We start from the raw sequence: 23,906 nt of genomic DNA, 5'->3' as shown, positions 1-23,906 counted from the left end.
ATATTGAAATTGTGTCGGAGCCATCAAAGAAAACAAAAAAAGAAAAGAACAAAGGGATCCTCCTTGTTGCGGAATCCAAATTTAATTCTAAAATGCACAGTTTGGCCTCGTAATGGTTTTCACAATTTAATAGAGAAGTTTGAGTTTTCTTTTGCATGTCCTGGAGCAACAACTGCAATGGAACTGCAGTAAGTCTATTTAAAATTTAGATTTAGAATTAAGAATTTAAATTTTAATTTAGCAAAACTGGTAACTTTGGTAAAATCATATGACAAAACTTCTAAGACTAGGTTCTAGCGAAAAAAAAGTTTAACAAGGTTTTGCCACAAAAAAAGACTAGCTCTGTTAAACAATTAATTCTTAGAAACTTTAATTTTCAGTTGCGAAATCTTAGAAAAAAAACAGATATATAATTTGAATTACCCAATTAAGTCAATTTGTACAACAATTACTTGAAGAAAATTACAGCGTCAAAAGGTATTCACAAGTGCAGCACAATCGCCTCTTACTCCATAATACAAGGAAAATTACATAGAAAAATAAGCATCAAACAATGACAAAAAATACAAAATTTATTGGGCTAAAGCACAATTTATGAGATACAAACGATATATGATAGTTGGGTCCCTAAATTATAGAATTCCCTGAAAACATAATTTCATAAAAATTTCGAAAACAGCATGCGCATTTATTCAGCCGGTCCCACTTTGCGGCGGATGACACTAGGACCGCTTCAACTGTGACCCACAGGGGATTTGAACGCGAGACCCTCGTGTTGAGAGACGCGTGCCTTAACCCACTCGACGGGCGCTACTCCGTTTTCGCGTTCTACATGTCAAACAAAATAAGGGAAACCGTCTTCATGCTCGTTTTTCTCACGCCACGAAGCCAACTATCATTTTTGTATGCAATTTAACTGATAATTGATTGACTTCAAGAGTATAAAATTCCCCAAGATTTTTTCGTTCAATTGTCCGATTTAATTAACTGGACTACTGCGTTGTGATATAGATATGATATACTCTAAGATGCGAAGGCTAACCAGATACTAAAGCAAAAGACTTCACTTAGTCGAAATCTATAACAGTCGACATTCGCAACCTTCTTACAAGCTTCTGAACAAACATTTTTTTGTATTAAAGCATGAATTCGATAAAAGAAGGTGGTGAACACTTTGAAAAACAAGATTTGTCAAGGCAGAAAGGAGCAAAAATAATTTTAATTTGGACAATTTTGCTTTAATTTCTGGAACCCATCAACATAAACTGGCCACATTGTTCCAGATTCATCAAATTAAACATTAGCTGTGCGTCGATTTGTCGCAGCTCTTTCTTTTTATCCGTAAGGCCAGTTGCAAAAGAGAGTTGCAAAAAATTGGAACCAAATATAACAATAAGGTTTAAAGAACTTGGAGTCTGCCATTATTATCAAATCAGGTGACCTTTTTGAGAAGTGACCTTGACATAAAAACTTTTATCTAATTTGTTTGATAGCAAAAATTAGCTGATACAATTCTCCAATTTATTGCAACCGTCTATAAACGAGTCTTTAAAGCTTTCATTTGAAATCACCCTCTCTATTATAAGAATAAAAATCCTCCCCCACTCCCATCTATAAAGGTATAGTGGGCGATGCTGGCATTGTGTCTACAGAATAGCCAGCCACATCCAGTCTCTTTCCCACACATGCCACTTTGAAGCCTATCTTCTGGAGTTTAGAATGTTCTAGAAGGAGTCTGCCGTCAAAGAGGAATGCGGGTTTGGCCATGGAATCATAAATCTTTTTGTAGTCGAGGGTCTAAACTCACACTTCTAATTTCAAAAAGTTATATTTATGTTTCATAACAAACGTTATATTTATGTTTCGTAACAAACAAAGTTAAACATAACAAACAGAGGACAAGCTACTGCTTCCTTATTATATAAACATGGAAAAGTGTCTTTGAGCGCAACGAAACAGAAATCATGACTGTCTTGTTTTTTTTTTTGAATAAATCTCAATTTTTGATTTTGGAAGAAATGGCGTTAAAACTCTTTGAATTTCGAAAACAAAATATGATTGTCTCTTTTTCGATTAAATTATCCCGATTTTAGAAAACTGAACCAATACGTTAATTTTCATTTTGCTGCGAACTCTAAACATTTAATCCACTTTTGAACCATAAAGTAATTCAGGTTTTTCGAGCCTTTTCGCTTTTGTAACCGGAGAGCGTAACTTCATCTTAAGCGATTAAACTTGAATAGAATTTGAAAACAAATCAAAAGTCACGCCGCAAAAACTTTAGACTTTTTCCTTAAAAAAACCGGATAAAATCATGACTTATATAAGTGTCTTCACTTCTATGACAGTAAGATAAAATAAGACTGCTCGTATCAAGGCTGTGATATGCGTTGCGATATCAAATTGAAAACAAGTTGGAATTCAATACTGTATTCTGAATATTGAATTTAGATTTTCTCTTTTCTTTGTTTTCTTATGTACTGAGAGATAGATCATTGTTAAGTACTCTGATCTCTCACTTAGTCTCAGTGTCATCACTTATGTATGACCTTGAGCGTACCATAAAATAATGATTTAACACCAGAGGTTGGCTGTACATACGTATAATAAATACTGCTACTGCAGTAGCGGTATGACACACCCCCCTCGGTGAAAGAAATAAATTATACAACATCAGTAGGATAATTTATTTAAAAGAGTTCAATTTACTCAGTTCTGAAGAAAGTCTTTTAGATGTATTATGTAAATTTCAATTTTCCTCCAGCTCAATTTCCCAACTCGGGTTCCAATCTACTCCTTCATCTAAAGTAGCATATCCGAATTTTCGCATAAATAAATGTCTTTCGAGTCGTCGCACTTTTGACTCCAAGGGTCTGTCGTCCCGATCTTTGAAATCTCTCAGTTGGTTTCTGTATTCTTTAAGTGCCTCCTTTAAAAGACCTCTTCCTGTAAGAATTTCGGATATTTCTTTGATTGAATGTTTTATCGGATCTCCGAATCGTTTGGGTTCTTTGTTCTTTGTTTGTCTAGAACTTCGTCGAACACCTGACTCTTCCGCACTTGATTCGTCCGAGAATCCTTGTGGTGGTTCGAAGTTTGTATCCAATTCTGAGCCTTTTTGAGGATTTTCTCTAAGTTCATCCGCAACTCGCTGCACCCCTCTTTTTAACAGTTGGTCCGCGTACTTCTCCCAGTCAGACGGTGCCAAATTTCTATTGTGAAACGTCTCCACTATATCTTCCAAAGGGGTGTGCGCGTCAATGCCCTTCAGTTTCGGACGCTGTTTGATTTTCGGCGTAGAGCTCGACTGGATTTTGGTATCTGCCCTGACCGAATCCGGCTTAGATATTGCTTGCTCTTGTTCCGAGTTGACTGCAGTCGCAGTTTGGTTTGCGTTGGTTCCCTGTTGTTGCTTGCTTCGGCTTTTCTTCTCTTTTCCGCTCTTTTCCGGCTTATTCGTGTTTGTTTCCTCTGCTGATTTTGGTCCCGCCAGGTTTGGTTTAGCTCTTTTTATTGCAAGATTCAGTCCTCCCCCGGCTTCTGTGTCCTTAGAAGTGACTATTGTTTGGCTCTTCTGAAAGCGCTCTGTTGGGTTCATTTCATTTGTAATTTCCATTTCTCCTTGGAGTTCATCCTCCGATTCCAGTTCCTCTAGTAGTTCTGGAGAACTGATTCGCTTGAACTTTCTTGTAGGTTCCGACGATGGACTTTTACTTGTGCTTCTCTGTTTTTCTTGAGTAAGTACGGTTTTTGATTGAGCTATGTCCGATTTTCTATAGATCGAACCGGCCGATGTCTTAATTGTTGATTCCGTTTCTGAAGCTATTTTCCCCTTTAGTGGTCTGGTTAGGGCTTGTCCGCTTTTCCTTAGAGGGTCCTTTCTAAGTATTGTCTTGGGTGGTGACTTGCATTGGTTTTCTACTTTATCTTCCACGAATCCTTTTTCCCAAGAGTAAATCATTTCTTTTCGAAGATCGGGATTGAGTTGACCTGTCTCGTCCACTAATTTCCTGATGTCATTTTTAGCTGCATCCCTTCTTTCGTAGTTCCATCGGGCATTTGCCTCCAACAATTCCTTTAGGGCTTTGGCTCTTTCTTTGTCTCTGTCCGATGTTATCTGCTGCTTGTGCAGTGGGCTTGTATCCCTGCTCAGTTGTCCCTTGCGCACTATCTTGAGATTCTCTCTCGACTGATCAATCCTCCGTTTCATTTGAGACGCAGTCAGTGCTGAGCGTTCCAAGTGTTGTTTGTCTAAAGAATCAGAATTATTTAAAAACCTATCCCTCACAATTTTAAATTCTGTTTTTGGTAGTCTGCCGAAATGTGCTTGGAACGGGGATACTTGAATTGTTTTCTGCTTGATCCATCGTAAATCTCGCATTATAATACTGAGACATAATTTGATTGATTTATTATTTTCATCGAGCATCATCACTCCCAGTCTTCTTTTTATTGTTTGAATTGTACGTTCAACCAACCCACAACCTCTGTGATCCCCCACCGGACAGAATTTTTGTTCGATATTAAGTTCCGAACAAAATTTTTTTAGAGTTTTTCCCTTAAATCCTGAAAATTGGTCCGATCGAATTGATTCAGGGACTCCATGTGTGTCGATATATGATCTCAAGAATTTTACTGTGCTCTTTCCACTTGTGGATTTTGTAACCTTCACTGATGGAAATTTTGAGAATCGATCAATAGCTACTAAAAGATAGATTTTTTTTCCTTTCTGATTTTCTATAGGCCCCGCGTAGTCTAGTTGTACCTCCTGTCCCGGCTGCGTGAGCAGTGGTAGTGGTTTTGACGAATTTTTCGAAATAAGGTATTTAACATTCTTACCATATCTGGTACAACTACGGCACTCCTCTGCCAAATTCACGATGTCCTTATTCATGTGTGGCCACCACAGATATTGCGCTGCTCCCAACATCGCTTCCTGTCCTGGGTGTCCCCGATGTATTCGTTTGAGGACAGCTTGTCGTAGTTGGACTGGTACCGCTAGCCGATTATTGACTAAGATGCAATCGTCCTGAACTGCCATCTGCGACCACAACGGATTTGTATAGGGTCCCATCAATTCGAATCCTTGTTTGTCCCCTCTCTCTACCACTCTCCTGAGGCGGTCCATCCACGTGTCTTCTGTGGTCAGTTCTGCTAATAAATTTTTGTCGAATAGTTTTGCGAGGTTGTCCAGAGTCTCTACTTGTTGCTGCTTTTGCAGTCTTAATTTTCCTAGACCCTTTGGCGGTTGAATTGAGCATACTTCCTCCTCACTCTCCGCCTCTTCTGTGGTTGTAAGGTCGACTTCTAATACATTCACCTCACTGAGTTTTCGTTCTGTCGATGCGATCGGTTTTGACGATGTTGGACTTGATTCGTCTTCCACATTGTCCCTGACTTCTTGAGTATCGGCCACCAGTTCTCGATTTTCCTGAACATTGTTTTCTCCGCCTATTAGCTGCCAGAATGAGAGCAGTCTTTGGTCCGCTATTCGTTGTTGTTCCGGTTCCAGTGACCATTTTACTCGTTGTGCTTGACGTGTTTCGCTGCCTGAGCTGTCCCTATTTTTTCTGCCTCCTCGTATAATTTTTCTCGTACGTTGTACTGTCTCTGTGATCTCCTCCTCTCCCGAGAGTTCGTTATTAGTGGAAAATGATCGGTTCCACTTTGGGTCCATTAGGCTTTCTTCACGCTCCTCGTTCCGCCAATCTTGTGGTGGGCTGGACCACCAGTCGTATGTTCTGGTTGCATTTTCTGACATCTCGATTCTTGAGTCTGTTTTTTCTATTTTTTTCGGTACTGGTCGTTTTTTCGTTTTGCAATTATTTAAGACTGACTGTTTGCTGGGTTGATTTGACAAAAGAGTGATTTGATTCTGTTGAACTGTTGTGTTCAGCTGTTTTTGCAGTCGTGGAAACTGTTTTCTCTCGTTCCGGTCGAGCTTTGTTCGGTTTTGACCGTTTTGGTTGCTATAGCAACCATTACTTGATGACTGTTTCCTAACATTCCTTCTAGAACATTCTAGAACGTTTTCGTTCCGGTTGAGCGACCTTGAATCTTTAAGCCTACTGCTCCAGCAGTCGAACGTTTCATGAAAAGAGTTTATTGTTGCTACTACAAACTTTTCGTCTAATTCTGATTCGGGCCAGGGATCATTGAAAGGATCACGCGATAAATAATCAACTATGCCCATGTCCCTCCCCGGAATGTGAACTATGTTGAACTGATACGGCAGTAACCGGTCAACCCACCGGGTTAGGCGCGATTGGTAGGTCTTGTTCGATTGATTAACATCCAGTGCTGTTGTAAGCGCTTTATGGTCAGTTGCGATGGTAAATGGTTTCCCCAGAAGGTAGTGTTTATATCTATCTACTGCCCAAACAACTGCCAATAATTCCAACTCATTTGTTGAATATTTTTTTTCTTGCGCATTTAAGTATCGGGATGCGAACGAAATTGGGACCCACAACCCTTCATCATTTTGTTGTTCTAAAGTGGACCCTAGTCCATCATGGCTAGCATCGCATTTAACTCGTGTATCACGATTTGCATCGTAATAATGTACTTTCGTAATATTCGCCACAGCTCCTTTTATAGCATTAAATGCTTCTGTGTGAACATCCCCCCACTCGAATTTTTTCACCGGTAGTTTCATGTTTTTTAACTTTTTCTTTTGATTTTCTTCTTTAAGAAGTGGTCTTAATTTTTCTGTCAGACTTGCAACGTTAGGTATAAATTTAGCTAAATGATTTATACTTCCTAGAAATGACCTTAGTTGTTTTAGGGATTTGGGCGGGTTCAAGTTTACTACCGCTTCCGTTTTAGTGATCTTCGGTCTAACCCCTTCTTCTGAGAGATGATGACCCAACCAATTCACTTCTTGTTTGAAAAATTCACATTTTGATAGTTTCAGTGCCAAGTTTTCCGCATCCAATTTCTTTAATACTGCTTCTACTAGATTGGCATGTTCGATTTCACTTCCCTTTGACACAATAAGTATGTCATCCAGAAAACAGAACGTGTTTTTAGCGTGATTGATGGTTCTATCCATAGCCTTTTGAAATTCAGCTGGCATATCTGCTAGTCCGTAGAATCCTGTCAAGAATCTGTAAGTTCCGGTTGCTTTTCCGCCCACAATGTTAAAGTTGCATTGCCTAGCTGTATCCGCAGCTAATTTTAGTTGAATGTACGCATATTTCAAATCTAACACCGAAAAATATAGCGTACCCTTTTTGTTTTCAGTTACAATCTGGCTTACCCCATCAATAAGTTCATCTACATTTGGCATTTGGTATTTGTTTTTGAACAATTGTCTATTGATTGGTTTCGCGTCCATTGCCAATTTTATTGAGTCGTCCTTCTTTACTGTTATCACAATCGGGGCGATAAAGCAATCACTTGTACACTTATCAAGTTTTGTTATATGACCTTCTGTCAATAACTTCTCGATTTCTTTTTCGACTTTATTTTGTATATGAATTGGGATTCTTCTCCCCTTTTCTTGTATCGGACATAGTGGGTATTTGAATTTTGAACTGACGATGTGGTTTTTAGAAATGCCTTGCCTTTCGAATAAGTTCTTAAATTTATTTAAAAATATTTCTTTCCAACCTTCCGACTGCTCGCACATGAGCACGTCAAACCTGGTGAGTTCTTTTGGCGCTGTTCTTTGTGTAGTCACTATTCCCACTTGTCCTTGCAAGTCTAATCCCATGATGCATCTAGTTTTTCGCTCTGATACCAGAAAGGTTGCGCCCTTAACTTCCCAGCCCGCTGACCTCAGATTGGTTTTTAGGGCTCCCAGGATACTGATCGGTTGTTTGTTGTAGTCCACAAATTTTGTTTGTAAGTTCAATTTGTCAGACGGTATGAATCTCACTTTGTTTGATTTTTCCATGATTTCTTTCGTCGTTGCCCAGTTATGAAATGAAACAGGACTACCAGTATCCACTGTTAGCTGAATAATCTGGTTATCTATTCGTACCATAGCCTTTAGTGACTTTACGCGGTTCAATGTTGGATCTCGAATAGAGTCTATTTTCTGAACTCTAACCACTTTTCCGTTTGTTTCTTTTCTCATCTCATTTATTCGATCTTTCACATATTTTGAAACTCGTTCATTTTCCGGTTGTTGAGTTTGTATCAACATGACTTCAAATTCACTACAGGACCCAACACCTTCACTGATCTGGTCGCATTCCACTATCGATTCTTCCGAATCTTCCGCAACTTCACTTACTTGTTGTGATCTGCACATTTTAGCGAAATGATTTGGTTTACCACAGTTTTTACAGTCCTTTCCCATCGCTGGACAATTTTTTAGGTGTCCTTGTTCAAACGTCCTTCCACATCTATTACATGGTTTTGTTTTCGTGTTTTGATTTTTGTTATTATTCTGTCTGTTATTATTTTCTCTTCTATTTGGAGTTTTGGTTTTCCCCCCCAAATTTCGAACTGCCATTACAGGTTCCTGTTTTATTCTTACACCCGATGTGTAATTGCTACTTGATCCTCCTGCCGCCGCAGCATTAGTCTTTTGAAATGCCATTGTGGTTAACTTGCTATGTTCGAATTTTATAGCCCTTTTTAGAACTTCCTCTGGATCCAGGGTTTCGAATGTCAACGTGTCCTGTAATGTCATGTTCTTCATCTTCGAGATGAACAAGTCTCGCACTATTTCATTTTCCAATGTTCCTAGTTCTGATCGGGCTGCTTGAGCAGTTAACGCTGCGTGGAATGATTCCAGAGATTCTCCAGGTTCTTGCATTCTCGTAAATAACTTGTATCTCTCGTATGTTACACATTTCACTTTTTGAAACGATACTTCTGCCAACTCTGTTACTCCTCTGAACGTCATTTTCGATATTTCTGCGTGCGGATTCTTTTGTAGGAATCTTTTCTTTCCCTCAGTGCCCAAAGATAGAAATAGTCGTGACACCAGTTTCTTTTGTACTTCGTTGTAGAAGACATTGTGTCCGACTCGTGGGCCTCTTGTTCTTTTCTCTTCGTTCTCCAATGCTACTCTGTCTCTAGCTAGTTTATCTCTAAGAATTCTGGCGTTCCTCGCATCTTCGTTCTCCCCATCCCTGGGCGTTTCCGGGCGTGGTGGTGGTTCCTCTAATATGTCTTTTGGTTCTTCCAAAATAATCTCTGGGTTCACATTTTCTTTGACCGTAACCGCCATGAGAAATTGTTCGAACCAGATTTTAAATTGCCACGGAGGGTCTAGATTCGCTGATGCCCAAAATACCGGGATTCCCATATCCGTTCTGTTGTCTTGAGCTGCGAATCCTGCTGGCTGCGCCATGTGATATGCGTTGCGATATCAAATTGAAAACAAGTTGGAATTCAATACTGTATTCTGAATATTGAATTTAGATTTTCTCTTTTCTTTGTTTTCTTATGTACTGAGAGATAGATCATTGTTAAGTACTCTGATCTCTCACTTAGTCTCAGTGTCATCACTTATGTATGACCTTGAGCGTACCATAAAATAATGATTTAACACCAGAGGTTGGCTGTACATACGTATAATAAATACTGCTACTGCAGTAGCGGTATGACAAAGGCAAAGCCCTGAACGTTCAGAAAAAATTTCTGAGGTTTTTAAATAATACCCACACACGTTATATAAAGAACATAATTATACACTTTGCAAAGTATTAACAAGACCAAATGACGCCTCAATTCAATTTGGAGCCATTTCTAGGACGAACTAGAGCGCCGTCGACGTCAAATTTTATCGCGCGTTAATTGTCCCAAATTGGATGGCTTTAAACCCTGATAACAATACATTTCGACTGATATAGAAAAGAACTTCGTCAAAAAGTACTAGTTAAAAATCGATATTTGTTTGGAGAAAAAAACCACCAGAGCACAAATATTCCGTCACTTTCTTCGAAAGTCGAAACACAAAAACACTTCAGTCAAAATTGAAAACAAATGCTATATTCCGCTTTTTATTAGTATATACACAGCAGCCGGAAGTTAAAATTTGTCAACAGACAGTTGTAAAGAGCCAATGAACGCAAGTAAACAGAAAGATGTACTGACTTAATTTTTGAAAAAAAACTCAACTTTCAAATTTCCAGAAACTTGATCTCGAATTTCAATTTAAGAAACGGAATTTATTCCCTTATTTTATTCCCGTCTAAATTCCCTTATTTTCTGATCGTCTAATTTTCTTGTCGCCTAATTTCCCAAATCCCGTCGTAAGCCAATCAGATTCAAGATAAGAAAACAAGCGTACGAAAACGAAGCGTATTTTTTAATCTATTCTAATTGGCTTACGACGTGTCTACTCTATGACCGGTCTACTTTTTGCAGCGTAACCGTTCTACTATACTTGTGCTGTCTGACCTTGAACTCGTCCCACTCAGTGCAGACAACTACAGCGTGAGATTGATCACATGCCTCGTATGCACTGCTACACACTGTGATTGAGGAGCCCTTCAGAGCCTCTGCCTCAGTCAGCTGACCAATCTCCCTGAACAAAACACACACACACACATCTCTTTCACATGTAACACAAGTAAGTAAATGCACCGAATCTTTTCGTTTACGCAGCTCAAAACATTTTGGATCAACCGTAAAAACAAATCCCCCCCCCAACTGACAGATTGAACAAACTGACAACTGTGAACAGATTTGTCCATCATACTTCACGTTTTAGGTGGTACTAGTACATTGCCAACTCTATACAAGCATGATGACAGTGTTAAACTGTTTTTTTTTTTCAAATTCGAAAGTTCAAATGAGGGGAGGGGGGAAGGTGGAAAAGAAGAGCCCAAAAGTATGAAATAGCAAATTACCATCGCATTTGTTTTTCTGTCACTTTGGGGTCGTAAATCTGCAAACTGGCGCCTTCTTCAATCAAATACTTGCACAGATATATTGCCGAAGATTCTCTGAAATATTTAAGCAACCATTAGTTGGCAATAAATTGGAGATGCGGGGCATCGATCCCCGTACCTCTCGCATGCTAAGCGAGCGCTCTACCATTTGAGCTACATCCCCTTACCAGCAACTAGAAACCAGTGAAATTAATTCACAAGTACTGGCAAAGTCCGTGCATGTTCAACCAAGCAGCTGTAATGGAAATACAAAAAGCAGCAAGAGGCTGTAGTATATTCTGCTCAATACCATGGTTGAGAAATAAGTGTATTGGACAAGTTCCAGTTTATTGCTTCTCAAGAACAAATACCACAAATAACCGCGCAAAACTCCGCGCTCTCTTCAAGACATACCATTCTTCGAACAGTACAAGAGGGGGTGTAGCTCAGTGGTAGAGCGTCCGCTTTGCATGCGGAAGGTCTGGGGTTCGATCCCCCACACTTCCATTTTTCGCCTACAAAGAATCTGATCAGTAACAATTCCTATAATTTTGAATCCGACGACAGAATGGTCCAAGTGCAGAAAAACAGAAAAATGATAAGTATGAAGACGGCAATGTTAAATTGTTTTTTTTGGGTCTTTTCGGTTATAACCCCCCCCCCCCGCCAAAATGAATAAACTTGGCAATTCAAATTTCGAGTTGAAATTGAAAGCGCGAAAGCGAGTGAAACAAACAATTAAATACCACTTGCATGCAAACATAAGTTTGTCAAATTTATCACAAGGTTTTCTAATCGAGCTGCTGCTTATTGCACTCGCTTTTAATTGCAACTCGAAATTTGAATTGCCAAATTTATTCATTATTCATTTCAAGACCCAATGTTTCGTACTACAATGATAGAGTGGTCCCTCGATTTTGCATGTTATAATTTTGAAAACTAATTTGTGAATAAAATATTCATTTCAAAAATCTTTGAAATGTTCAGTCAGAAACTTTTCAGATCGAAAATTGCAATTAATTCATTGTTTATATCAAGAAATTTAGTCGCTTCTGTTTATTTTACAGTTTAACAAACATAATTGGGTTACCTTATTTCTCATCAAAATCCACTTTTGGCGCCTTTTTTAAATTCTCCTGAACATGGTTAGGGGGGAAACTTTGCGAAATAACAAAACAAAATTTGAAAACATACTGCTACACAAGGGCGGATCTAGGATTTTCTCGAGGGGGTGAAGGGATTTTCAAAAATTTTGTCGAACTTTTTTTAGGTCGACCAAATTGATTTATCAAGCTGTCCCAAAGCACTAAAAAGTCCCTGTTTAGGCCAAAATTGGTATTATTGACATAATCAATTTACCGATTAGCTTATAAAAAATGATATTATTCAGTTTTTCTGCTCTTGGATCCTTTCTGCTCTTCGAGCATTCTGCTCATTGACTGGCCACCGAGTCAGGCAACAATTCAATTAACATAGCCAATCGAAGATTGGAAAAGAGTAATGAACGCAAGTAAACATTACAAAAACACTGACTTTCTTGAAAAAACCTACTTTCGAATTTCAGAGAAAAAAATAGATGCCCTTCAAGCTTTTTGAATTACTAGAACAATTTATGATTGCCGCTTATTTGATAAAATTAACCCAACTTGAGAAAACTGGATCAATACGTAAATGTTCATTCCGCTGGAAATCTCAAAATTAAATTCCACTTTCGAAACTAGAAATCGTACACGTTATTTTTGCGCTATTTCCACGTTTGTATTTGGAGAGTGCTATTTAAGTCACTTTCAGCAGATGAATTTCAATCGAACTCAAAAAGTGCATATATACCAAAAAGAGAATCAATATATATAAAAGTGCATCACAATTTTAATGTTTTTTCCTGGAAAAAAAACAGAAAAAAGTCAGCAAGACCTATATAAGAGTCTTCACTACGTTCATTACTCTTAAAAATACTTATAGCTAAACAGACGAAAAATAACAACACGATGATCTCTTTTAAATGCAAACAACCAGTTTGCCTTTTCCAGTTCCCCACGCCTTCATAAAAAAATTACAAAATAAAGCTGTTCAAAAACTTTTTACGGCGTTTTGTATGTTGAAATATTGCAAAAACTTGTTCACCTGTTCACGCACCAGCGGATTTAGGGGGAACTTAAGCCCACCATCAGGGATTCGACCCCCTGCCGACCCAAAAGGTCCCCCTTTGTACTATTTTCAGATATCCCTTTTTGGCTGACTGCCCCTAAAAGTTTTCTAAAGACGCAATTTTTTGGTCAACATTTTACAAGGAGTGCCTAAAAACGCCCTTATTTGGCCTGTTTTTTCAAAACAATTCGAAAAGCTTGCGTGAGTTATCAAACGAAACACTTCAAAAACACATGCGAGAAGAAGAGTATCACATGTGAGATAGAGATTGTGATATTGCTCTAAGTTTATGCAATTGAATTTATCGAAGACTGTTCGAGCATGTTTTAAATCTTCTTCACTAAAACTGATTTTTCCTCCTTCTAATGAGTTTCCCCATGCACTGAGTGGTGGCAGATTTTGTTCATCAAACTTTAATCGATTTGTCATATAGGAATAAGGGTAAAAACCTTTCCTCTTTAGAAGTGTACGAGAACTCTCATCAGCTTGTTTGAAGTGTTCATCTAGTATAGAGAACTTATCAGCTGGTAAATTACCAACAAGTTTTTGTGACGAAGAATTCAAAAATTTACATGAGTCAATGAATCGCATGTATTCATAGACATTTTGCTTAACACCATTTGCTCGTGTGTAAGTGTCAACCAATACACCAATGCTTAGTGAGATATACTTCGCATCTGTTGCGGGTATGACTTGGATCGTGCTCGTTGGTTCCAACTCAACCAAAGCCAAACAAATATGGTGAAATTCATAATTTTGTATATTGTGTCTAACAACTGGTGTATTTTTTTTTTCAATTCTTTTTTTCGAAAATTCGCCTTTCCCCTCGAGAAAATCCTAGATCCGCCCCTGTGTTCACGTTGACACGTTTTAATGCAGTTATAGTATGACAAGTCATTTTAAAAAAGAATTTCAGAAAAAAATCAAACTGGAAAAGCTGCGATCCGTGTTTTCCCAAGACTTTAAGACGGCAAATAAGCGTTAAAACATTTAAAACGAATTGTTCAAATTTAAGCGGAAATACTAGTGATTTGTCAGAAATAATAGTAAGTATAGTTACAGAAACGTAACAGCATTGAGTAGAAAATTCTAGAAAATTGAAGTTGGGAGGTCAGCCTGGTACTCACACATTTAACCCCCTCAAAATGTAGATTAAGAAAGCGGCGGTAAATTAACTGTGTAATAAGTTGGGGGCGAAACGTGCGAGGACGAAATGTGTGAAATTATTAGGGGCGAAAAGTGTGTGGGGCGAAACGTGGAACATTCGGCCAGCCTCTCAGCATTCGTCTAATTTAGTCTGGAAATCTAAATATTCGTACCAGTTTTTCTTGAAACCACACTTGACTCCCAATGATCTTTCATTGAGGTAGTCAAAACTGAACGGAAAAAAAACGAACCGACCATAATCCCTATTTCGCGTCTTTTTACTTATTCCGCCCAAAAACCATAATTTCGTCATCTTGAATTGAAACTATTTTGCTTCAATCTGATTAGCCAAACTACAAATAAGCCGAATTGGCCTAGAATGAAAAATATTCAGTAAATTACTCGAAGTTATTTCAAATACGCTCCAGTGTTTTGCCCAGATTAGAAATAAAACAGCTCCGTGGAAACACAGAAAACAGCTCCAGGGAAACAAATAATCGTATCTGCTCAAGAAAAAATTTTAGTTCACTTATCAAAATTATTTCAAATACTCTTCAGAGTTTAAACCAGATAGAAAAAAAACAGAGAACAGCTCCAAGGACAAAAATTGATAACCTTTGAATCTGCTCAAAACTCGGCCGTGCTAGAAGTCGGCTTAAGAGTATAGTAATCGCATTTGTATTGACCAAATCAACCAGTGCTATCAGTATGTTGTTCTCAGCATTTATACATTGAATACTAAAAAATTAGGCAATTTGGGCGGAAAAAATAAAAAGACCTCATATTTCTTCGAGAGTGATCCATTCTCGAGAAAGGTCGGAAATTTTATCATAAATCCGTTTTCAAGAGGGGATTACTTGCCCATAACTTAACCAATCAATCACAATTATTACATTTATTATAACATTTATTACCTAGTGTCTCCTGTGTTCTTTTTGAATGCGAATCCGAGCACAGCTATCTTCTTCAGACTGACTGTGTCGAACAGGGCGGCTAAGATTTGGCGGGCGAAGCGACGTCTCTGGTAGTCATTCATGGCCACAATCTACACAAACCAAATAAAGAAGGCAATGATTCATAACTAAAATTTTTAAATTTCATAATTCCAACTTTTAAATACCAAATAATGTAAATCAATTTTCGGATTATTCTCGTTAGCCAACTGCCAAATTTTAACACGAACGTACCTGATGGAAATAGTCAGCCACTTCGGGGAGGTTGAGGGACTCGCAGAGGTAGACCAGGTTGAGGATGTCCTTCTGGAAACAACTGCCACCGAAACCTATTACAGAAAGAATGCAATAAAATATAACACGTTATTCCACGCCTCAATCGACCTTGAATAAAGGCATGATTCCGGTGCCTAATCTCGAAGTATTTCGCATTCGTCGAAAATTCGATCTACTATTTATCCCTAAGTATTCTTCCCCTTTCAATAGCTTTTATATTCAAAATAAAATAGTAATCCATTTGAGACATCCATTTTGGTGACGGAACCTAAAAATTTGTGACGGAACCTTCGGCGCCAATACATACTAATTTTTAGGGGGAGCTCGCGCCGGAAAAAACGCGATTTTTTTGTTCAAAATTTTCCAAAAAGTACAAAAAAAGCGGCGCAGAAAACAGGATCTTTTTAGTGCTTTGGGAGAGCTCGGAAAATCAATTTGGTCGCCCTAAAAAAAGGTCAACAAAATGTTCAAATTTTCGTTATTTCAGTAATTTAAGAGTTATTTTCCATAATTTTAGATCAGTCATAATGATGGGAAAACGTAGCATAACAAAGATTCAACTTACCTAGACTGGGTTGTAGGAACTTGTCGCCTATCCTCTTGTCGAATCCGACTGCATGTGACACTTGAGTGACGTCAGCGCCTGTGGCCTCGCAGATGGCGGATATGGCATTGATGCTGGAGATACGCTGGGCCAGGAGGGCATTGGCTGCCTAGGAGACAGAAAATAATCCTGAGTATAGTTTTCAAGCAAGGTTTACTCAGTATAGTTTTACTCAGGATTTTCAAGCAATCTCCTTAAGTGTTATACTCAAGTCTTAAGCACCTCCTCTTAGGCACACCAAGTTTTTTGCAAACAATAACTAAATATTCTATTTTTTCTCTTTAACTTGTACTCCTTGAACATAGCCAATCAAAGATTGGAAAAGAGTATTGAACGCAAATTAACATAAAAAACACTGACTTTCTTGAAAAAAAATCTCAACTATCGAATTTCAAAGAAAAAAATAGATGCCCTTTAAGCTCTTTAAGCTTCTAGAAAAAATTATGATTGGCGCTTTTTTGATAAAATGAACCCAACTTGAGCAAAAAGTCGAACTCAAAAAGTGCATTATATCTAAGTGCATCAATAATTTTTGAGTCTTTTCCTATTACATGTTTGATAGGGACATTATTTTGGTCACAAGATTAAGCAGAAACCCTTCAGTAGAAACTAAGAACGAGATGACCATCAATTTACGCTTTAGTTGGACTAACTCTACATGGTTTAGAGAACAGTGTTCATCAAATCATCACATCGCATTAACATTTTCGAGAGCTATTTGTTCCGACCATTGAAAATGGCGAAGAAATTTGTATTCGGATGCTTTTGTTTTCACTCAAAATCAAATACCACAAATTTTCATCGGAATGGGTCGAGTGATACATCATACTAACGGCTTTTCAGTCCTGATTCGAACATTAAAAATATCAAAGAGTTCTCACAGTTTTGAAAAAAACTGCTTCAATTTTTTAAATGATTTTTGCCTAATTTCGAGCAAGTAATTCCAGCGAGCAGGCTTTTTATAGAAAGATACGCCGTGAGACTTTTTATCACACGACACACAAAAAATAACTAATTAAAAAAAGGAAATTTTTAAAATATTTTTTAAGAATATGGTCGGAACATTCTTTGCTACTTGTCGGCACCGGCCATCATATTTTATCGCACACTTTCAGGACTTGAAATTCATAAATCGTATGTGTTTGTAAATATTAGGTTAGACAGTTTTAGTTTTCTGTCGCCAATCAGTTATCGTGATCAAAGTTATAAGCACCGTAATATAATTCATAAGATAATTAAAAATAGCACTTTTTGCTTTATACACCTAATTATGATTCGCAAGATATATAATAATAGCATATTTTGTAGAACACGCCGTGATATATTTTTCATGTGATATATAAAAAAATATCTTTTGCTGTTTAGTCAGCGTCTCAGAAAGAAACTGAGAAAAATATTTTCAAAACTCTGCGGTTCTGTCTGCAACTCACAAAACTCATTATAAATCAAAATTCGAACACAAAAATTAAAATCGTGACCAAGAAGCTGTAAAACACTTAGCTCTACCGCCATACCACAACGAAAATTGATGTTAGAGGGCAACTCCCAATTGCATCAGGTAAATTTTGAGAACTGCCTCTATTTCTGCCTCGTTTCTGTTCTGAGGTAGAAAACATTTCAATTCATATTTAAATTGACTATAATTATCGGAAAGTACAATTCAACAAAGAAAACGAAAACATTAATAAATCAATTTTAGTAAAAAAACAGCGCCTGAAAAACTTTGAACTTTGTTTCGATCTTTCAGTTTTTGACTTTTTTTCACACACTGTTCTTCGTTCACCAGAAAATTCATTAGTTAAGACCGTGAGTTTTCTCGCTATGATTTCTAGCGAGAACAGCCTCGCATATCATTAATTATAAGTATCTTGAAAACAGAACGGAACATCAAAATCCCCACCACACTGGTCAAACATGGCCATCTTCAACATTTCTCACTCGCTCGTTTAACTCCGCTTCATAAAAATCCAAGTGTTGAAAATATCAGCATATAAATAAAACAGCAAACAAACCCCCATTATATTTGACCCAACCCGCGAGCTGAATCACTCGCACTCACAACAAGAGTAGTGCTACTTGCGGTTCCAGCCATGCAAAAATTGTACCCCAATTTATGTTCCGACCAGTGAAAAGGGGAGGAACGTTGAATTCGGTTGTTTCAGTTTTTTCTTTTTCACGCAAAATAAGGCACCACAAATAATCATTGGACTGGGTTGAGTGACATATCATATTAAAACCCTTACAGTCTTGATTCGAGAACGACATTCTTAAAGATGTTCCCAGTGTCGAGAAAACTAAGTGTATACTGTTTTTTAGAGATTGACCAGAAAAAACGAAAAAGGAAATGTCTGTCGTGAAAAAGGTTGGAAAACCTCTGGCAAAGACTGCGCTCGTCACTGGAGCATACCTAACAGGTATGCCATTTTTGGGAATGGGTGTACAGATTGCAATAACAGCATGCGAAATATACACAGATATAAAAGAAGGAAACACAACGGAGCTGGTTTTTGACGTAATTGGTGGAGCCGTCAGCATTGCCACTATGGGAGTCTCGGTTGCGGCAACTAACACTGCAAAAACAGCAGCGAAGCAAGCTACCATCGAAGCTGCGAGAACCGCAGTAAAGCAGGCTGGCAAGGAAGCAGAAAAAAAAGTGGGCAAAGAAGTGGGACAGAGACTCGCCAAGGAGTTAGCTCAAGGACTAACTTCAAAAGCTGCCCAACATATTTTCAACGAGGGACTAAAAATGGAATCAAAAGAGGTTGCTAAAGAATTGCTAGAGGACGCGTTTGCAGGCGGTTTCAAGGCTGCGCTTAAAAACGGTATGGTGAATTATGCTGCACTAAGAACGAGCACTAAGAACTTGAGCCAGTTTACATTCAAAGAAGTAGCTACAGCAGGCGCGAAGAAAGGATTTGAACAATTCGCGAGTGTCCAAGCTATATTGTTCTACGTGGATTTAATTAAAGTTATAGCAAAAAAAGTCGTTGACAAATTGACGAAATGATAGTCTAGGACAACAAACGCTATCTACAGACCAACAAAAACCGAGATTACTGTTGACGCTAATCTAAAATAACGAATGAACAGAATACTAACACGATTTTTTCAGATAAAATAAATTGACGCCTAGCAATCCAATTGAAGTCTATTGCATAAACAAGCATTTTAAGGCGCAGCTAGACTGTGATTCCGATTCCAAAAATCAATCATTAATAATGCAAGCTCAAAAATGGACCCCATAGAGATATGCACTTTTTCGGTTCATAATTCGCCTAATAATTAATCCAGTACCATTTGCTGTAGAATGAACTTCAGCCAAATGAATTTGCCAGTGGCAGACTGGCAGTAAAAACTGATGCCGCTCCTTCATTTGCTGCTTCAGATTTGCTGCTCCAGATTATCATTTCAAAGTCATTAAACACTTCAGTCATTAATCGCGAGTTTAGTTATAGGCACCTATATGGAATAAGCTACAGATAGAAGACAATACGGAGTGTTTCAAAACTGAAAAAAAAAATGTCCAAAATTTAATATTGAGTGAACCGCATTTGAAGCCTATCGTGCAAAAATCAAGGGCCAAGCCAGGTACCGATAAAGGAACTTTCCTTTCACTTTTTAAAATTCTATTGAAATAACCAATTCTCAAAAATAAGAACATTTAGAAGTGTCATATTATCAAAAATGATTCGCAGTCCTGAGCAGCGTTTTGAAAGAAGGAGCAAATTTGAAAAAACACATGAAAAAACAAAACTCTCAAATTCCTCTGTATTCCGAAAGTTCTAAAAATTGATTTTAAAACAAAGTCAAAGAGGCAACCAAAAATCAAACAAGCGAATGCGTATAACAAAAAGATTCCCAACTTTTCCATGTACTTTGAAAAGTTCCATGTAGGAAAAGTTCAACAGGCTGTTTTATGTCATGAAACAAAATACGACAAACCAAGATTTTACAAAATAATTTTGAAAAACAATTTTTCGAATAACAGAACACAGTCAACATTTAGCTCGAAAAAAGTCAATAAAGGCAAGCAAACAAAAAAGAAAGACTTATTTTATGAAAAAATCTCAACATTCGAATTTTACACAAAAAATAGATTCCCACAAGGCTTTGAGTTTCCAGAACAATTTATGATGGATATTTTAAGATTGCACAAACCCAATTTGAGAAAATTGGATCAAAAATTGAAATTCCACTAGGAAATCTGAAAAATTACATTCCACTTTCCAAACTAGAAGTTGATCAAGTTTTTCAGAGACCTTTACACTTTAGCTGTTCGATACTAATTTGCCTTCCTTTTAATAAAGGAAATGAACAGAACTGAAAAAGCAATCACAAGTCAAACCTCGAAAAAGTAAATTTGAGCCTAACAAATGTTTAAAACTTTCGTTAAAAAATTAATTCAGCGCCTATATAACAGTCTGAATTAAATTCGTCGACAATGAACACTTCGAACATTCATAATTTCTCAATAACTGATTTCTCTCATTTTCCCTGAGAAATCACGATCCTATTTCCTCATTTTCCCTGTGAAATCACAATCCTATAAAGAGACTAGATACAACAGGTAATTATAAACGAGAAACCCTAAAACGCTTCGCAACATTTTGAAATTTTATGTAGAAAATGAATCATTTAAAGGAGAGGTATAATTTTCTCAAAACTACAAAAAAAGAGGGATGTCATATTCTAGTCTCAATTCACAACCTTATATAGGGCTTAGACAGCAATCTTTAATGAAGGGAAAAAATATGACAACCAGAATAATTTCATTATACTCTATCATTTTACCCTAAAAAATTGAAAATTTTAGAAAAAGTTTGAAGTAACTTGCCTTGCCCACTCGGTCACGTAATATAAGTCACTCGCAGTAATTCTAGAAGAATTTCATTTGAGATAGATATACCAAAAATTTTTATTAAAACATCTAGATCCTGAAAACTAAAGCCTTGGAAATGTCGTAAATTCAGTCTATTCTCGCACAGTTGATTTCGCCCAACTTGAAAAAACATTTGAAATCATAGAACAATATTGAGATACACACAAAATCTCAATCTACAACAATTCAGAAATTTCAACTGAAAGTATCGTAGAACCATTCGGAAAGCACTAGAAACATTAAATTGTAAAAACTGCAGATGCAAAGCTTCGCTTCGCAAACACTAGGAGGACACGAAAAAAGCAGCTCTATAAAATGCAATAAGAAAAATAAGAAATAAGCGTCCACTTAGCAAACATTAGGCTACGTCTCGAATTTTATCTGCGACCTAAAGATTATGAGTCTCACGCACAAACCACTCAATACATCACAAACACTAGCCAAAAGAGCAGAGAACAGATGCCATGAACTTTCGAATGCCAGATCGTGATTATAGCAAAAGTGCCACTAAATAAGTGAACGCTATCCACTTTCAATGAACACTTTTACTTGCTAGTTAGCTTAGAAATAAAAGAAGATTCGTACTAACACACTACGCTGATTGCTAGTAGAATTTGTTTGAGAGTGGATCACAAGTAAGTCAATAGAAAAATGTAGTTCAAAGAAACAAACATAGCCAACAGACAATTGCTAAGTGAAAAAGAATAAGAGAACCAAAAAATCGATTGAAATGTTTTGATCATTTTTCAACTTTCATTTTTTGAAAAAAAAGCTAAATGACGATGGAACTCTGAGAATTTCAAATGTTGATGAAAAGCAATTTTCTCGCACACTATCCGATTTAGACACAAAAAAAATCAAGAAGTAACTTTTTTATTTCACTGCAAATTCAGAAAAACAAAATTCATTTTGAAACTAGAATTCATTCAAGATTTCCGTGACCTTTTTCATTTTGCAGTTCAATAGCTAAATTTGACTTCATTCAATAAAAGAAATGAAGTTAACTTAACAAACCATAGGTCAAACTGCGAAAGCGAAAAAAAAATCTACTTTGAGCGTGAAAAATCTTTCCTGAAAAAAGAAACTTACAAAAAATCACAAAGACCACTTCATGCTTTTAATTAAATAAAACTTTTTGAAAAATTTCGAAAGATTCATTTTGAAAAAAATTCAGAAAAACTTTACGAGCCTGCATAGTTCAAACGATTTTGAGAGTATAAAAATTTATGTCTCAAATCGCAATCCTATTTATGATTCTGAAAGGGGCGGCTTTATTAAAAGAAACAACACCAAACAACCAAAAACTAATGGTAGTAATTTTCATGTATTGCGTAACAATCAGATCTTGAAAAAAGTATTATTTTCTTTCAAAAAAGCATCAAGAAACAGGCTGCCAGTTTCAAAAAAAACTTACAGACAAAGAATTTTGAAAGTATTAGAAAATCTTTTGAAAGAACATCCGTATCTCAACACTGACAGGTTCAAACGTCTAAACAACTTTTCCCATCTTTAGCTAAATAAAGACTTCTAGGAACAGGAAACGATATTGGAAGGCAAAAACAAGATAGATTTTAAGATGCATTTGCAGATTCCAGAGAGCTATCCCATGCATATATATAAACTACAGTAGCCAATTGCACAGATAATTCCAACCACAGTTATAAACAATTATTATCGATGACAACAAAGTTTATTTTTCGAGACAATCATGAAATCTTCACAAAATTATTTCACTTAATTCCTCATAAGAGAGATATCAGTGTTTTGGAACCAGCTCAAAACAAGTATTTGTTATATATCTTGATATTTATCACCGTAAAATATTTAGAACTAAACAAACATGATCCATTACTAAAGATTACACAAACTGTAAAGCTGAAACCATTCATAATTTCAGCCAGAGAAAACATAAAACAGAGTTAAATCAGTTGTTTTCTTACTCTTCTAACCTCGCAAGAATACCAGTATAAATTATATCTGCTGAGACTAGGAAAAATAAGAGTAAGATTAGGATTGGTAATAGACTAAGAAGTTGCACAAATCTAACAGGGCAAAAATAAGATAGCGTGACAAACAGACAGAGTAAATTACCCGAAACTACTCTATGAGAAGGCCGTCCCGGACCTAAATTCACCTGGAGCACGAAAAATTCACCTGAGGCACAAAAAATTCCCAGAAAAAAAACAAGTTGAAATTTCACAGAAAAAAAATGTTCCTTGCAAAAGACAAAACATCACCACGACTATAATGCTAAAAAGCTTCAATGCTAAAAAATAACGCTAAAAAATTTTCAACTTCATTTGGAAAGTCAAAATAATTATTATGAAGTTTACCTAACAGGAAAAAAACATTCAAACATATCTACTACTTCTCGTTCATAATAAAACAATTCTCACTTAAACAAGCGCTGAGAAACATAAATAGAAAAGCAAGATTTCATAGTCACAACAAAATCTTGCTGGACTATTAGATAAAAGCAAAAAAAATCTACAATAATTAAGATTATTGATCTAAAAGACCATATTGACAGTATTCCAATAACAAATGAGGAAATACAAAACAATATTTTCCATGTACTGTTCAATTAACAACCAAAATACTTCAAAAACATTAAAATTTAGTCCCCGTTATTCGACAAACGAAAATCTTGGCACAAATATTTAACTCAACCTGCAAAAGTAGATATCACTATATTAGGAAACAAAACCCTGCTTGGCTATTTCGAAAAACAACAACAGATCAAAAAATGAAAAAAAACAGACATCTTAGAGTATACTTACATTTATACAAAGAACCCTGTCTACCAGTTTAATTTTACTAGCTTTTTATAACATACACTCATCAAACATAAAAGGACATGTTGGTTCAAAAAAACCTACGATAACTTTATCCAAAAATTTTATTTCCCAAATGCACCCATTTCGATAAAAAGTAGTCTGCATCGATTGTCTCACATATCAACTGAATAAACCTTTTCCACGTCAAAAACAAACCGCTGAAAAACAGCGGTCCACTTTGAAGGAGAAAGTTGATAGTTCAATCACCAATTATCATTTGATACAAAAGAT

The 23,906-nt window shown here is 36.7% G+C and overlaps 1 protein-coding gene and 2 non-coding genes across 3 annotated transcripts in view; 1 reads left to right on the top strand and 2 right to left on the bottom strand.

Moving 5' to 3' along the window:
- Positions 1-401: 401 nt before the first annotated feature.
- Positions 402-23,906, bottom strand: part of LOC134855092 (UDP-glucose 6-dehydrogenase-like) — a 57,407-nt gene continuing 33,902 nt past the window's right edge. Inside the window, exons 6-11 of the mRNA XM_063871475.1 lie at positions 15,921-16,068; positions 15,314-15,408; positions 15,041-15,171; positions 10,812-10,907; positions 10,360-10,486; positions 402-1,797 (exon numbers count right to left, since the gene is read on the bottom strand). Of these exons, the coding sequence (XP_063727545.1) occupies positions 1,612-1,797; positions 10,360-10,486; positions 10,812-10,907; positions 15,041-15,171; positions 15,314-15,408; positions 15,921-16,068 (783 nt within the window). The 3' untranslated portion in view covers positions 402-1,611. The remainder of the gene's footprint in view (positions 1,798-10,359; positions 10,487-10,811; positions 10,908-15,040; positions 15,172-15,313; positions 15,409-15,920; positions 16,069-23,906) is intronic.
- On the bottom strand, positions 10,944-11,016 carry Trnaa-agc (transfer RNA alanine (anticodon AGC)). The gene has a single exon. It is a non-coding gene; the product is annotated as a tRNA-Ala (tRNA).
- Trnaa-ugc (transfer RNA alanine (anticodon UGC)) lies at positions 11,268-11,339 on the top strand. Its single transcript has one exon. It is a non-coding gene; the product is annotated as a tRNA-Ala (tRNA).

This window comes from Symsagittifera roscoffensis, chromosome 10, assembly GCF_963678635.1.
Source record: "Symsagittifera roscoffensis chromosome 10, txSymRosc1.1, whole genome shotgun sequence".
NCBI classification, from domain to species: domain Eukaryota; kingdom Metazoa; phylum Xenacoelomorpha; order Acoela; family Convolutidae; genus Symsagittifera; species Symsagittifera roscoffensis.
This window is presented reverse-complemented; position numbering and strand designations above follow the sequence as displayed.